General features: G+C 39.9%; 1 protein-coding gene and 1 pseudogene across 1 annotated transcript; one reads left to right on the plus strand and one right to left on the minus strand.

The window, feature by feature from the left end:
- The first annotated feature begins 1,295 nt into the window (after positions 1-1,295).
- Positions 1,296-1,886, plus strand: LOC125209692 (uncharacterized; annotated as a pseudogene).
- Positions 1,887-2,996: 1,110 nt separating this feature from the next.
- On the minus strand, positions 2,997-12,640 carry LOC125210811 (formin-like protein 20). The gene is made up of 16 exons (XM_048110405.2): positions 11,993-12,640; positions 10,494-11,200; positions 10,192-10,413; positions 8,286-10,108; positions 7,955-8,081; positions 7,163-7,234; positions 6,194-6,292; positions 6,043-6,084; positions 5,318-5,449; positions 5,157-5,238; positions 4,679-4,773; positions 4,320-4,391; positions 4,123-4,239; positions 3,868-3,936; positions 3,726-3,792; positions 2,997-3,646 (listed from the first exon to the last, which is right to left on the minus strand). The coding sequence occupies exons 1-16, from the start codon at positions 12,063-12,065 to the stop codon at positions 3,495-3,497; spliced, it is 3,951 nt and encodes a 1,316-aa protein (XP_047966362.1). The 5' UTR covers positions 12,066-12,640; the 3' UTR covers positions 2,997-3,494.
- Positions 12,641-13,630: the final 990 nt, after the last annotated feature.

A 13,630-nucleotide genomic window follows, 5' to 3' on the forward strand; every position in this document is an offset into this window, starting at 1 on the left:
AACAACTCGCAGACATATTGACCAAGGCGTTGTGTCCTAAAGTCTTCAAAGAATTTCTGGGCAAGTTGAGTATCGGCGATACCGTTGCTAAACTTGAGGGGGAGTGTTGAAAAAAGAAAGAAGAATAAATGGTGTTGGAAAAAGAAAGAAGAATAAATGGCCGCCCATATTTATTTTGTGTAGAGTTCCTAGTTGTAGTGTGTTTCCAATACTCTTTTATTGGTGTATTTAACGAGACTCAAATCTCCTATAAATACTAGGGAGATGAGCATATCAAAAACATCAAGAAATAAAATCTCTTCACTTTCTACAGCAATATGCCTATCCAATCTTTCTATATCTCTCTCGATTACCATCTTTAAGACAAATACGCCGCACATCAAAATGATGCCATCGAGCTGATGATACGGGAGATGTTGACGTGGGCGTGATACAACACGACCACAGCTCCTTCGCGAGTCCTATCGTGTAGAGCTGCCAAACACACCTTCTCCTTCTCTTGTATCTATGCTATCTCGAAAAAAAAAACTTCGACCTCATCGCCCATCCTTCGAATCCATTGCCGCCGAATTTTGGGAACTCGTAGCGAGTAGAGCGCCCCCAATCCCCTTTTGCACCATCCGGCTCCGGTCTTCCTCCTCTCGGGTCACCGATCAGCACACCTTCTGGTTCTGGCCTTCCTTCCGGGTCACCAATCCCCACTTTCTCCTTCAGTTTGAGATCCTGATTCTGACGCGTGAGTACCGTAAGAGCAGCCATTATCTCCTCAAGCTTCTCCTCCGTCCGCGCCTGCTTCTGCGTCAACTCACCCAAAATTGCTATGGTGCGTTGCTCTGACTCCATCACCCTTCGATCTACCTCAGCTGCCTTCATTTCCGAGGAACAATGGCTCTGGATACCACTTGTTACGCCTCCGCTACCAACTCCAACTGAAACGCAACAACTCCCTGTTTATCACAAAACAGAGACCAGAAACACACCAAATGACACCCAAGGGAATCGATTTTCTATTGATAATGAAATAACGAAGAACAACAAGAACTCTCTGTTACACTAGGCACAAAATGAAAGATAAGAAGCCTCGGATCGCAATCCTAGCTCAGTGAACAATCACAAACATTGCATGAATAAAATGGAGTGGTCCTCTTTCCCTAAATAGATGACAACTCATTCTCTTTTCCGTCACTGCCGTTTAAGCACCGTCCCCTCACACCATTTTCACACCCCACGTCAGATGCTACACCTGCTTTATTCTTATCCAGATCTCAACTTATTCTCCAACGTCAAATTGTTGCATGCACCCATTCATCTCTTCTAGCTCAACATGCAACACCCAAACCATCCTCTCCTCCACTCTCTCCCTTCCCTTCTCCCTCTCCTCCCTCCTCCTCGCCAAGGCCGCAGTCATCAGAATCCTCCACTCCCTCGCCTCCACTCACATATGCAACTCGCTCCTCATCCTCTCCGCCACCGCCGCCTCCTTCTCCCTCCTCGCCGCCATGCTAAGCCTCTCCTCTCCAAGATTCCGGCTGCTTTTCTCGGCCGCAGGCGTTATAGCCTATTCAATCACCCTCGCCAGCGTCTACAGTCTACACCGTCTGCCGCCTCGCGCTGATCATCGCCGCTGCGGCGGAGGGTTTAGCTGGACTGTGGAAGCGTGCGTGCTTATCCGCGGCTGGAGCTCCGCCGCGTTGTCACTGGCGGCGGCTATGAATGTGGCTCTTGCCGCAGTGGAAGCGCTATTTCAGTACCGCGTGATTAATGCTTAAGGCCGTGGAGTTGCGGTGACTCCGGCTGTGGTTTTGGAGGCGTCGGTGATCGCCTATATCTACGCGATGGTTGTGATTGTCGACACCATTGTTTGTTACGTAATTACGTTTTCTTGAAAAATTGCAGAGAAGAGCAGCATGAGCTCTGTTTTTGTAATCAGGTGAAGCCGTGAAGGCATTAGATTTGGTGGTTTGAATTTCTTCAGTCTTTTTTAGTCTGTAATACTCCTTCCGTCCCAGATAATTTGGGACACTTTGTCCCGGCACGGGTTTTAAGAAATCTAATGGAATGTGAGCTGAAAAAGTTGATGGGATGTGGGTCCTACTTTTAAAGTATTAGTTTTATAATAAAATATGAGTAGGAATGAGTTAATGAAATTATGTGGGACGGCCCGAAATGGAATACTGAGTCGAATTATCTGGGACGGAGGGAGTAAGTTAGAATAAATGATGAATGAAAAAAAAATAAGAGTATGCAAATTTTAACAGGGATATAGATATTGGGTGGTAGAAGAAATTATAATGTATGTGGTTTTCATAGAAAGATAGGTTTCAAGAGATCATACAATGGAATATAGGTCAAATTGACGAAAAAAATCATGATTTTGGTATAATTTGGTCTAGCTACTTTAAATTTCGGCCATAAAAACTTGAATATATTTTTTTCTCATTTTTTCCACGAGATCTAATTTAGGTGAAATTGCATTTAATGTGGTATCCAATTTTTTTTTCAAGAACGAGACAATTGGATTTTATAATTTTTCTCAACAAGCTTAACAAATAATTCAACTATATAATCAATTTAAAACACACACGAGGCAAATTATCAACATGCTATATATTATAAATAGAAAATCTTGATATTTGAAAAATCAAAATATTATAGCTGATTTTTAAAGTTGCAAAACTGAGCATAATTAGACCAAAATTCATGATTTATACGATAATTTACCCAATAAAGGAAGCATAGTTATAAATAGTTGAACTGCAATATTATTATTGGCCCAGTGAGAAGTTCATGCAGTCAAAAGGCTTTTACATCTTCCTATGCTTACAATGCAAGTGGATTTATATTTTCAGCAAACAAATACATGTAGAATCAGATTCATCACCAACATCCTATACAAAAGATGTACTCAGTAATATAAAATACGAGATCGAAACACAAATTTAGCTCGTAACTGCGTGTCAAGAGCTATGAAACAGAAGTAAGGAAAAAAAACCATCAGAGCTGGAAAAATGTTCACTAATGAATGAATCTATCCAATCTCCAGAAACCGAAATGGTCAAGACAAAAAAAAAAAACCTATGCTTCTATCTACGTATCTTAGACTATATTCGTCTATATATCCTCTCGACTGGGTAACTATTCAAGGGCGCATTTCATCAAAGGTTCCACACGAGGAACCAAATCGAATTCTAGAACTACACCAAAGAATTAGTGTTGATTCTAAGTAGAGGGTTAGCATTTATGTACAGGTTTCATCTGGCGATGAGCATATTTCTCAGTAGTCCAACCTGCCAGCATCCAACGGAGTTTCAAGACTCAACACGTACCTCTGATGAAGAAATCTCCGATGAGATCAGCACCCAATGGCCACCAGGCTTTCTCATATTTCCTGATGGCTCGACAGCACTCTCTGCCCCGCATTTCCAGCAAAGCTGAGGGATCGTTGGATGCATCCTCCAGCGTAAACTATATGGACCCATTAAAAAGCATTCAACTCAGTTTCTCGCTCTCTTTGACCGAGTTAATCCTTGGGTGTTCTCCACTTCAGCTTCTTTCCGAGCTTTCTTCTTTTCTAGTTCGGCTTGTTTGCAGTTTTCTTCATGAGCTTTGCGGAACATTCTGACAAAGTTCAAGAGGGTTGCAATGACTGCATAAATGATAAGGCATGTGATCAGCAACGTGCAATGTGAAATATCACCAAGGAAGAGAGCGTATCTTAATGTTACCTTGTTCGAAAGGGCATCGTGCAGGGTCCTCACCAAAATATAGAGCTAGTGCATCTGCATTTCTCCCCTGCAAACAACGATCAATGACATCACCAACAGCAAGCAGAAAATTATCTCAGACATTTGTTTAAGAGAAATTTACCGCATGAGAATAGAGATGCGTCACGGATGCAACGTCGGTCTCAGCAACAGTGACGAATTCCTTCAATGTCTGTCCAACAGAATAAGCTTCTCTTGTTAAGAAAAAAACACAGAATTTCGGAATCCCTTGGTAAGGAACAGACAAGATGCAACCACGGTCTCAATGACGAGAAGTTCAAAATTACGAATTATACAGCACAAGGGTAAGAATGCATGTAATCAATAGAAACTGAAAATATATTGAATACCAGAATACCTTGCGAAAAGTTTCAGATACGGGACCATCGTTTTCCGAAGCAGCCAATTCCTGCTTCACCTTCTCTATGCCTTTGAGAATGGCTTGCATCTCTTCTGCCAAAGATTTCAATTGTATCTGCACGAGGAAACTCATTATTATTTCAAGAACTCAAGGGATTTTGAAATCTATCCAACAGAAAGAGGATAAATATGAACCTTAGAGCCAGCCTCTAAGCTAACAAGATCTTCATGAAAGTCTAAAAGTGCTGGTGTCTTTGCAGCAAGCACCTGAGAAAAAAAGGGGTTACTCAATAACCTGATTCCAGATTTTACTGGGTGTGCACAGCCTCCGGAAATAAACAGACACGTCAAGAGAAAGCTTTAACACATGCTGTAACAGCAAAGAGGAAATGTGACATTTCTAACTAGCTGCAGAGTCATCATTTGGGCATTATAATAGACTCAATTAGGATAAAGCACATTGACCCATTGATAACTTTTTGATGCATGAGAGAAATTGAAGGAGCAGCATATAGAAATATTCAAAATAAATAAACATGGTACAGAGACAATACCTTACAAAGATAATGCATGAGCGTCATCTTGTTGTTGGATGCACGCGTATCTGTGAGTTTCAAGAGACTGTCTAATTTGAACCCAAGAGCAGAACCTAAAAACAGAAAGTAAATATTAAGTTGAATATGCTTTTAGAACTGAAAATAAGTTTTTCACATAATATATGAACAGTAAGACTAGGACTCATAGGGATAAAAGTAGATTTATGATATCGACAACAAAAAGCAAAATTATGCAATATTTCAAAAAATTTAAAGAACAAGGGTAACATGGATTTTTAGCCTCACAACTATGAAGGGTTTTCAGTCCTGCAAATTAAAGGGGTAGCAGAAGTAGTCCAAAAGACTTTCAAAAGTGCATTACTTTCGACCTTTTGCACGCATTTCAATGAAAACCTTGAAATTTGGACCAAAGAGAGGTCCTGAGAAAAATCCTGCAGTTTAATATCTTTATCATGTTTTATAAAAAGGTCCATACCTCTAGCAGTTCCTTGGTTTAATGTATTTCCAAGATGTAAAATCATTTTCATAATTTCTTTCAGTTTGAAGGACCCCCGAACCTAGCACGAGTGAAGTTATGTCAGTGAGATGGTTCTGATAAATACACGTTGGATATTTTTCAAAAGAAAGTTAGTGTACCTCATCACATGCTGAATTCACAGTTTTCAAGCTTCTCGTGAAATCAGAAGCCTGAGAGATGAATTGGATCTTGAATAAGAAAACCCGTAACTTAGATTCAACTCGCGGAACCTTCATCAGCTCCAGGAAAAACTGAGAGAAATAAGAAACACGAGATCCGTTAGTGATCATAGAGCACCAATACAAATAGGATTGCATGGGAGAAAGGGGAATCAGAAATTGAGGCAAAAAGGGTGAAAAAATAAATGTGCATACGTAAATGAGCCAAACCCTGTTAGTATTCATGCTATATTGCTATGCTAGAAAAAATTAAGGCTATGTGCAAAAGGGAGGCAAAAAGGAAACAGGAAATGAATATGATTCTATGCGAGAATTTTGTCACAACAATACACTGTACTCATCCTCAAATGTTATACCAAAATTCAGCAACTGATCAAGAACGGAAGAACCTATGAGGAACCTTAGAGTTTTTCTCTGAAAATCATCTAGTCCACGAATAATGACTTGAAACATGCAAGAATGAGAAATTACATGATCTTTCAGAAAAATAGGTGGACAAATTTCAAATTGTACTAGCACGGGTATCATTAAACCAGCTTAAGATCTACTAACAATATATTATCAGCAAAAAAGATTGACTAGACTAATCTTACAAGTAAAAAAACATCATAATACAGTACTAACATAATAGATTAAATAAAGCAATCAGGCTAGAGTTAACAAACCAGTTCGCACTTCCCCAGAGTCTCCCTGTTTCCTGTGTAGCCCTAAACAGTTACAATTCATTATCAGTTTAAAGAAATCATGTATGCTTTATTCATTAGTGCAAAGTGCAGAATTGCAACAATGCAGAATATATGCACTATAAAACTTCACCTTAAGAAGGTCCATCTCTTCTTTAGTTGGACAAAATTTAATGAGATTTTCGACTTGATCAGCATCCAAAATTGAATCATCCATTGCAAGTGCTGCAGCCTATCAAGGTCATCCATCAATAATGGTATAATACTTCCCAAAAGAAATAGTAGACTGGATATAGATGCTAGGAATACATATTTCTACAGAACCCTACATGAGCAAGAAGGAAGCTTATCCTAACAATTTGCAATCAAGTAACTGAATTCCTAACTAGTTTGGCCTTAATATCCATAAAATTGAAATCCTAAGAATCATATTGTAACTGTTAAATAAAAAGTGATAATTAGGAAATCCATTTATACTTTCCCATTCGTCAATGTCAAAGAGGAATAACGCATCAATTATTAATTAACTTATATATAACTGCAATGCTTAACAAGTTAGGAAAGGGTACTGTTTGAATTTCAAATATTCATTATGAGATATTCGAAGAATTTATTAGAATCCTTAATCTGTAGAGAAAATATGATGTCAATCTTCTTAACATGCACTTCGTACTTCTAAAATAGCTTTATGCTATTTTTTATGCATTTGTTATCTTCTATTGTATCTATTAAACAACTTATTAGAAATACAAGACAGCCCATTTGAAATGTCACGAAATCCCCCGGATGAAACAAGTGTCTCTGGAAAATAGTTTGCTCCTAACAAACATTATTTTCATTCATAGTTCTTCAGTGCTGCTTAAATGTCATTTTCTCATTCTCAGGAATTTACAGAAGGCATCTTTCTTGTATTAACACACATGCATGTCAATCTAAATCATGCAAACTCAAAAGTACAAAACTATGAAAGGCAATAAATAAAAATGAACACAGAAGGCATCAAATATTGGTTCTGAAAATTAACTAAAATTATTATCTCAAGCTACACATATTAAAGAGATATACTTGTAGAAACAAGTTGAAATACAAAAACACAGCTTACCATCATGTCCGGAAGGGGCATTTTCACTTTTGTGAGCATAATTTCAGTGTTGTTGGCTCTCCTCAAATCAATCTACAAAACAGAATCAGTATGATTGAGAAACGAGTTGAAGAAAAGATTGACTAAGTAAATCTAGTCCAATATATGTTTCCAATCCTGCACTAGTAAAGCCCCAATGTCATGTTGTTCAGCATTTTTACTCATCATCTTTTTCATGAATAAGCCGCAATGCATCATATCTAACTGCAGCATATACTTGTTAGCAATGTAGCAACCAGGCACCTGTGAGAGATCAATGCTTCGCATTAATCTGGCAGACTGGCACAGATGGGACCCTAAAGATTACTCCCTCCCTCCCATAAAAATAGGGACACTTTCCTTTTCCGTCCGTCCCATAAAAATAGCCCATTCCCATTTATGGAAAGTTCTCCCCAACTCATTACTCATATACATCAATTTATTTACAACTTATATCACTAGTCCACCATCAAACACTAATAATAATGTGGGTCCACTATCCACTAACACTATTTTAACTACTCTTCTCCTCCTCTCTCTTACTTTATCAATTATGCATTAATTTCTGTCCCGTCCCAAATGTGCCTATTTTTATGGGACGAGGGAGTATATTGATCACTATGTGCACCTACATGACACTATGAACAAATTTAATGATCTGTAGCTATTTGAGACTCATTACAAGCAATTAGACACAATTTGGAGAAGGCATTGGTCATTAAATCATTTATACCCCTAAAATTGAAAAAAAAAAATTGATTAGTTTGACATTACCAGATGGACTTTTTCAGTCTTAGATCCAGTGGAATATCTGCGGCTCCCAGCGTTTCCTCCTGCACTTGACTTCGGTACTGTGGCAGAGAAAAGGGCCTCGAGTTCTGAAACGTCAAATTCTGGTGAACTAGAGTAAGAGAGAAGCATATCAGTTATAAAAATGTGACAAAAGAGAAAGGAATTGGAATAAATTGGACAAATAATCATTTCACGTAGAGATATAAAAGTGACTTACTTTCTTTTCCAAGGGAAAAAGAAGCCTAGTGATGCAAAATAGATTACATAGATTAATTTAATTTAAACAACTAAACCAGTAGAGAGAGAGAAATACACTTGAGGATCCCCGAATCTCTGTAGTTCTTCCCACAAGCTTCCTTGTAATACCCTGGTTACCTTGCTCCAATGAAGTGGCTTTAAGGTAGATCTTCGAGCTGCTGTTGCCATTGGACGTGGAAGCCCACGCCCTCTACCAACAAGCAACCCTTTACTATCTGTTGCAGGTCCTTTTGCACCAAATGGGGGAGGTGGGGGTGGTGCACCTCCTGAAGGTCCTGGAGGTGCTGGTGGACCAAGCACACGACCTGCAGGAGGTGCTGGTGGATGTGGTACTCCTCCTATGGGTGGAGGTGGTGGAGGGCCACGAGTTGAAGGTGGGGGAGGTGGGATTGGGGCACCACGGGTAGGAGGAGGTGGAGGTTTCGGAGCTCCATGAGGGGGAGGTGGCGGTGGTGGTGGCGCAGGCCGTCCTAGAGGTGGTGGAGCAGGCTGTCCCAGAGGTGATGGTGGAGGCGGTGGAGCAGGCATTTCCTGTCCAGGCGGTGGTGGAGGTGCTGGTACACCAGATGCACCAGGAGGAGGAAGCGGTGGTGCAGGTGGAGCACTGCACAAAGGAGGACGAGGTGGTAGAGTCCTATGGTTCTGAGGAGGAACATAATTTCCAAAAGTTGGAGGTGGTGGAGGTGGGGGTACACCACGTGAAAGAGGAGGTGGCGGCGGAGGAGGTGGGACTGAGGGAAGAGGCAAATCTCTATGTGATTGAATAGAAGGAAGCCCATTCATTGGAGGTGGTGGCGGAGGAGGAGGTGGTGGAGGTGGGGAGGGCTTTCTTATGCTAGAAGATCTTTCAGGGTATGAAGAAATAAGGAGTGGAGTTGGCGGCGGTGGTGGTGGAGTTGGCGATTGCTGGGGTATATCTGAAGGTGGTGGAGATTCTATACTATGTTCAGCTTCACCTCCCACCTCTGAGAGTAAAGGTAGAGACGGGGCAGAAGCCAGTGATGCGTCTAATGATGATGGGCTAGATGCATGCTTGGAACGGCCTGATGCAGTACCTCTGTCAGTTGTAGCAGATGGTGAAGATGAAGTGACAAAGGGAGGCTTTGATTTCCCTCCCGGCGTAGAATCTTTGCCAAGAGTTAGTGATGCCGGAGCACTGTTATTTCTTGATGGAGGATAATAAACATGCATTGAGCTAGTGTAAGAACCTTTATTAGTAGGTATCCACTTCGATACAGCATTTGGTTTTGCCACCCTAGCTGGAGTGCTCTGCGACTCCGGCAGCTTAGATTTGTTATTGGTAGTGACTGCATCAGAAGCAGATCGTGAAATTGGCGGCTTTCTATCAAACTTTGGCTTATTACTATCAGACATAGGCTTCTGTTCATGGGCCTGCTCTTTGAGATACTTCAGTACCCGAGGAGCTTCTTCCCTTTGCTCGTCTTCTTCTTCTTCATCTTCACACTCATCACCCGTTCCACCATTAATAGATTTTGTTTCAGCACTAGTATCTTCTTTATCAGTCTGAAGTCCAGACTCTACTTTAGCATTCCCATTACGCTGCATGCTATCATTGCGTTCACGCCTCTGAATTCCCTCATCAGACACACAATCTTCAAATGCATGATGACCCAAATCGCCCTTCACAGCTACCTCCTGAGTACTCTGGTTGACCTCAGAACTTGTGATAACTGCGTAGTCATCAGATTCTGACTCCGACTCCACCTTGCCATCATGAGCATCTACTGCACTGCTGAATATCTCTTCTGCCTCGAAGAATTCCTCAGCTCCGGCATTTTCTGTTTCATTTCCATCGTCACTTTCAGCTTCTTCTGTGTTTACAACGGAATGAACAGAATCTGCATCCGAAAAGAGTACCTGCACAAAGGATGGGGAGTTCAACTCCTAATCCTAAAGCTTCAAAAATCAACAAACAAAGCACGAACAACGTTAAATCTTACCTCTGCTCTGAATTCCCTAGAGAACTGGTCCTTGGCATCCCAAAGAACATCAGCTTCATCGCGGTTTAGCGTCAAAATGTTTGATCGGACAAATGCTGTATGGAACATCACTCTAAAAATCATCTCTTCTCTCACCAAGTCATCCTCCAAGTGGATGCACTCAAGAACAATGTCTCCTTTAACACGACAGCGGATATTAATTTTTACTAGCTCACACTCTTCCTGCATCCACAAGATATAAGGACACTAAAATCCGCAATCTTTCCATCTATTTGATGTGAATTTAAGGATTGAGGCATTACCTGTTGATAGAGGCGGATTTTCTTTTTGACTTTCGAGGTTGAGAACAAAAGCTTCGAACTTCTAGTAGATGTTTTTGAAGTAGGATCCTGACCATATACACGGAATACGGGTCGGCATCCTCTTCCACCGTCATATAAAGGAAGGAATCTAAGAATAATACAATCCAGAGCCAGAGGTGTATCTGCCGGTGGCCAGTTGGACCCATTATTCCTTGTAGAGATGTACTGAAGATATCTGAGCTGAGACGGATGTGGATTTAAAGGAGACAAGAGATGAAGAAGTTCCCTCGGTGCTTGTTTGTACACCATTTCAAGTGTCTTCTGCTCGCCCGTGTACTGTTTCCTGTACAGAAGAAGGCCTGCAAGCATAAAGGCGAGGACAGGCCATCCTCCCCTTTCGCAGTGCATTAGAAGCACATTCTGTTGGCCCTCAAGCGACAGCCAGCTCTCACTCGAACGCAGGAAATGGTTAATCATCTCCAGTGGTAACAACGGACACCCTTCATACTGCCGAGGGTAATCCATTACTGTCATGTCATACTGAGATAACACATCGGATAATTGGCCCCTTTTTTCGCCTTCTTTGAAATTGAAAACCATAAAAGCAGCATCGGGATAGTGGTCCTGTAACTGAGCAACAATTCCATTCATGTACGTTCTGTACTCATCTTCGTCAAGTACATTGGTGGAGAAGCAACTATCAAACACTGCGGTAAAAAAAATATCAAATGGCATCAGCATACGGCACAATACACAAGTGTGACAAGCATATATAAAACTATAATCACCAAAATCAACATCATTTTTCCAATCATCCATAGTTTCCAGTCTCCAATGCTTAAATAACTTGCCAAACTACAAAGTCTACAGTAAAAAACTCTAGGGACGAATCACAATAACAGAATTCATGCGACAAATCCAAGATAAAACTCTAAAGCTGTCTTGCTGTTCAGTGCAATAGGATACTACATATGGCTCGCAGTTTAATGATACCTAAACACTCAGGAAAACTCAAACCGCTAGTCGACAAAATATCCTCTAGCTATTCAAAACAATCATACATACGACCTTTTTGCACCATATGGAGTCATAGGTTTCCTTGAACATGTACATTGAGCTTCACCTAATACCTAAGATTGACTAATACTATATCCAAGGCTCCAAGCTCAACGATTCCAACAGCTATTTTCGAATTCCACAATATAACAAGTACTCCTATATCACATTTCCACATTCGATCTAATATACAACATCCACGAAAAAAGCTTCATCAAACCAACCAAGCTACATACCAAGAGAAAGCCATGAACAGTTGAGCTAGAGCAAGAGGTTGACACACATTGAATTGATTGACCAAAGAAAGAAAACTCCCAACAATAAGTCAAAACCTTAAAGCCTAATCCACTTGAACATTCTTCGAAATTAAAGAATTCTCACTATGCTGAAGAACTACAACACATCAAAATCAGAAAATGAAGCAATAGCTGAAAATGCCATACCATAGACCCTCTCTGAAATCTCAAGAAGCCGGTCAGGCGGCTTCCGGTAGAACAACCTTCTGAATAGCGCCATCTAACGGCGCCGTTTCGGATTCAAAACCCCAATTCACACCAGACCAATCACCGCCACAATGCAACTCAATCAGGCTGAACAAAACCCTGATCAAAACACCACCAACCACCGCAATTCAGCTCCGGATTTCCACCTCCCACCAATCCAAACAGTTCAATCACTGAACTAGAAACGGAAATGGCCGAGAAAAAGGTTCAAGAAACGGAAGAAATTTGAGCACAAAATCAGTCAAACTCAAAGGGGTGAATTCGCAAACAGCTGGCGTTCAATCGAGTGCGAGCATAAGTGATAATGAATCAACGATACACAATTGTTGGTAGCATGAAAAACACTAGGACCGTTTGGTGATTGCAAAAAGGGGGACTTGATCACATGGGGGTGTAGAGAGAGAGGGGGAAACGTAGTGGGACCAAATGAGAAAGGTTATCCAACCCGGATAAACGGTAAAAGATACACGACTTTGCGTTTGTCGATTTCTTGAAAATGTTGTTTTCTTCTCCAACTCTGATTCTTTTGATTTTGGAGTGATTGCTGCTTTGGCGGGATGTTGAACTCACGTGCGTGGATATATGGTGACAACGATCAAGACACAAATATACTCATCTACCTCGAATCCATATATTGATTCTGACCATTTTCAATATTTAAAATTCCATTAAAAACCTTTTCTTGTAAAACGTTTGTTTTGCAGCAAAGTTTTTTCCTACTTGACTTCTTTCTCCAAGACTCAATTTTTATTTAGTTTGACTTCAACGTATAGTTTTTAAACATGATAAATTACCAAATAAATCACGATAATAATCAAATTCTGATCAGTCTTATATTTTTAAAAAATAAAAATTAAATTATTAAATATAGAAACTTTGTTATTATCTCGTGTATCTCATTTTTGGTTAAATATGTAATGTTGTGTCCGATTATAAACACGCTACCCATAATATAAATGTTAGATTAAAGAAGTGAGTTAATATAGTCATAACACTTCCATATGTTTACTATCGGTTTCCACATCATTGCACATTACATAAGAATATAATTCATTTGAAGATTTTACTCCTTTTTCAGCATAATATTTGTTGCCTACTTTACCAAGTAGTCCTTTTCAAATTCTTGTTTTAGACAAAAACATGTAATTATATAATGATAGCCTCCGATCCCCTAAACAAATCTAACCAATATAAGAAATTCGAATCTATGGAGTATTTGTTGTCTAAAAGCATGACATTTTCAATTGATCATAAATGTTGCAGTCTTAGTTGATCAATCATAATCGAAACAAAAGTACTGTATTAGTGGATTTTTAAAAATAAATGAACATACTTGTTTGGGACCATATCACTAATTAAAGGGTAAACATTACATACCAAGAACTTTAACTAACAATAATTATATTGTGATTTTGTAACATATATAACGGGAATCAATTTCAAAACGGTCACGTGAGAAAAAAAAAATGTAACCGTCGCATTTGATAAATTGCTTAATTTACGATATTTATGGTGGAAATTTACACTTATTCTAAACTAAGAAAATTTTATATTTATAAAAAGATAACCCTGTTTTTT

This window comes from Salvia hispanica, chromosome 3 (assembly GCF_029641045.1).
Source record: "Salvia hispanica isolate PSC_SH4W2 chromosome 3, Shi_PSC_v1, whole genome shotgun sequence".
Taxonomy (NCBI): domain Eukaryota; kingdom Viridiplantae; phylum Streptophyta; class Magnoliopsida; order Lamiales; family Lamiaceae; genus Salvia; species Salvia hispanica.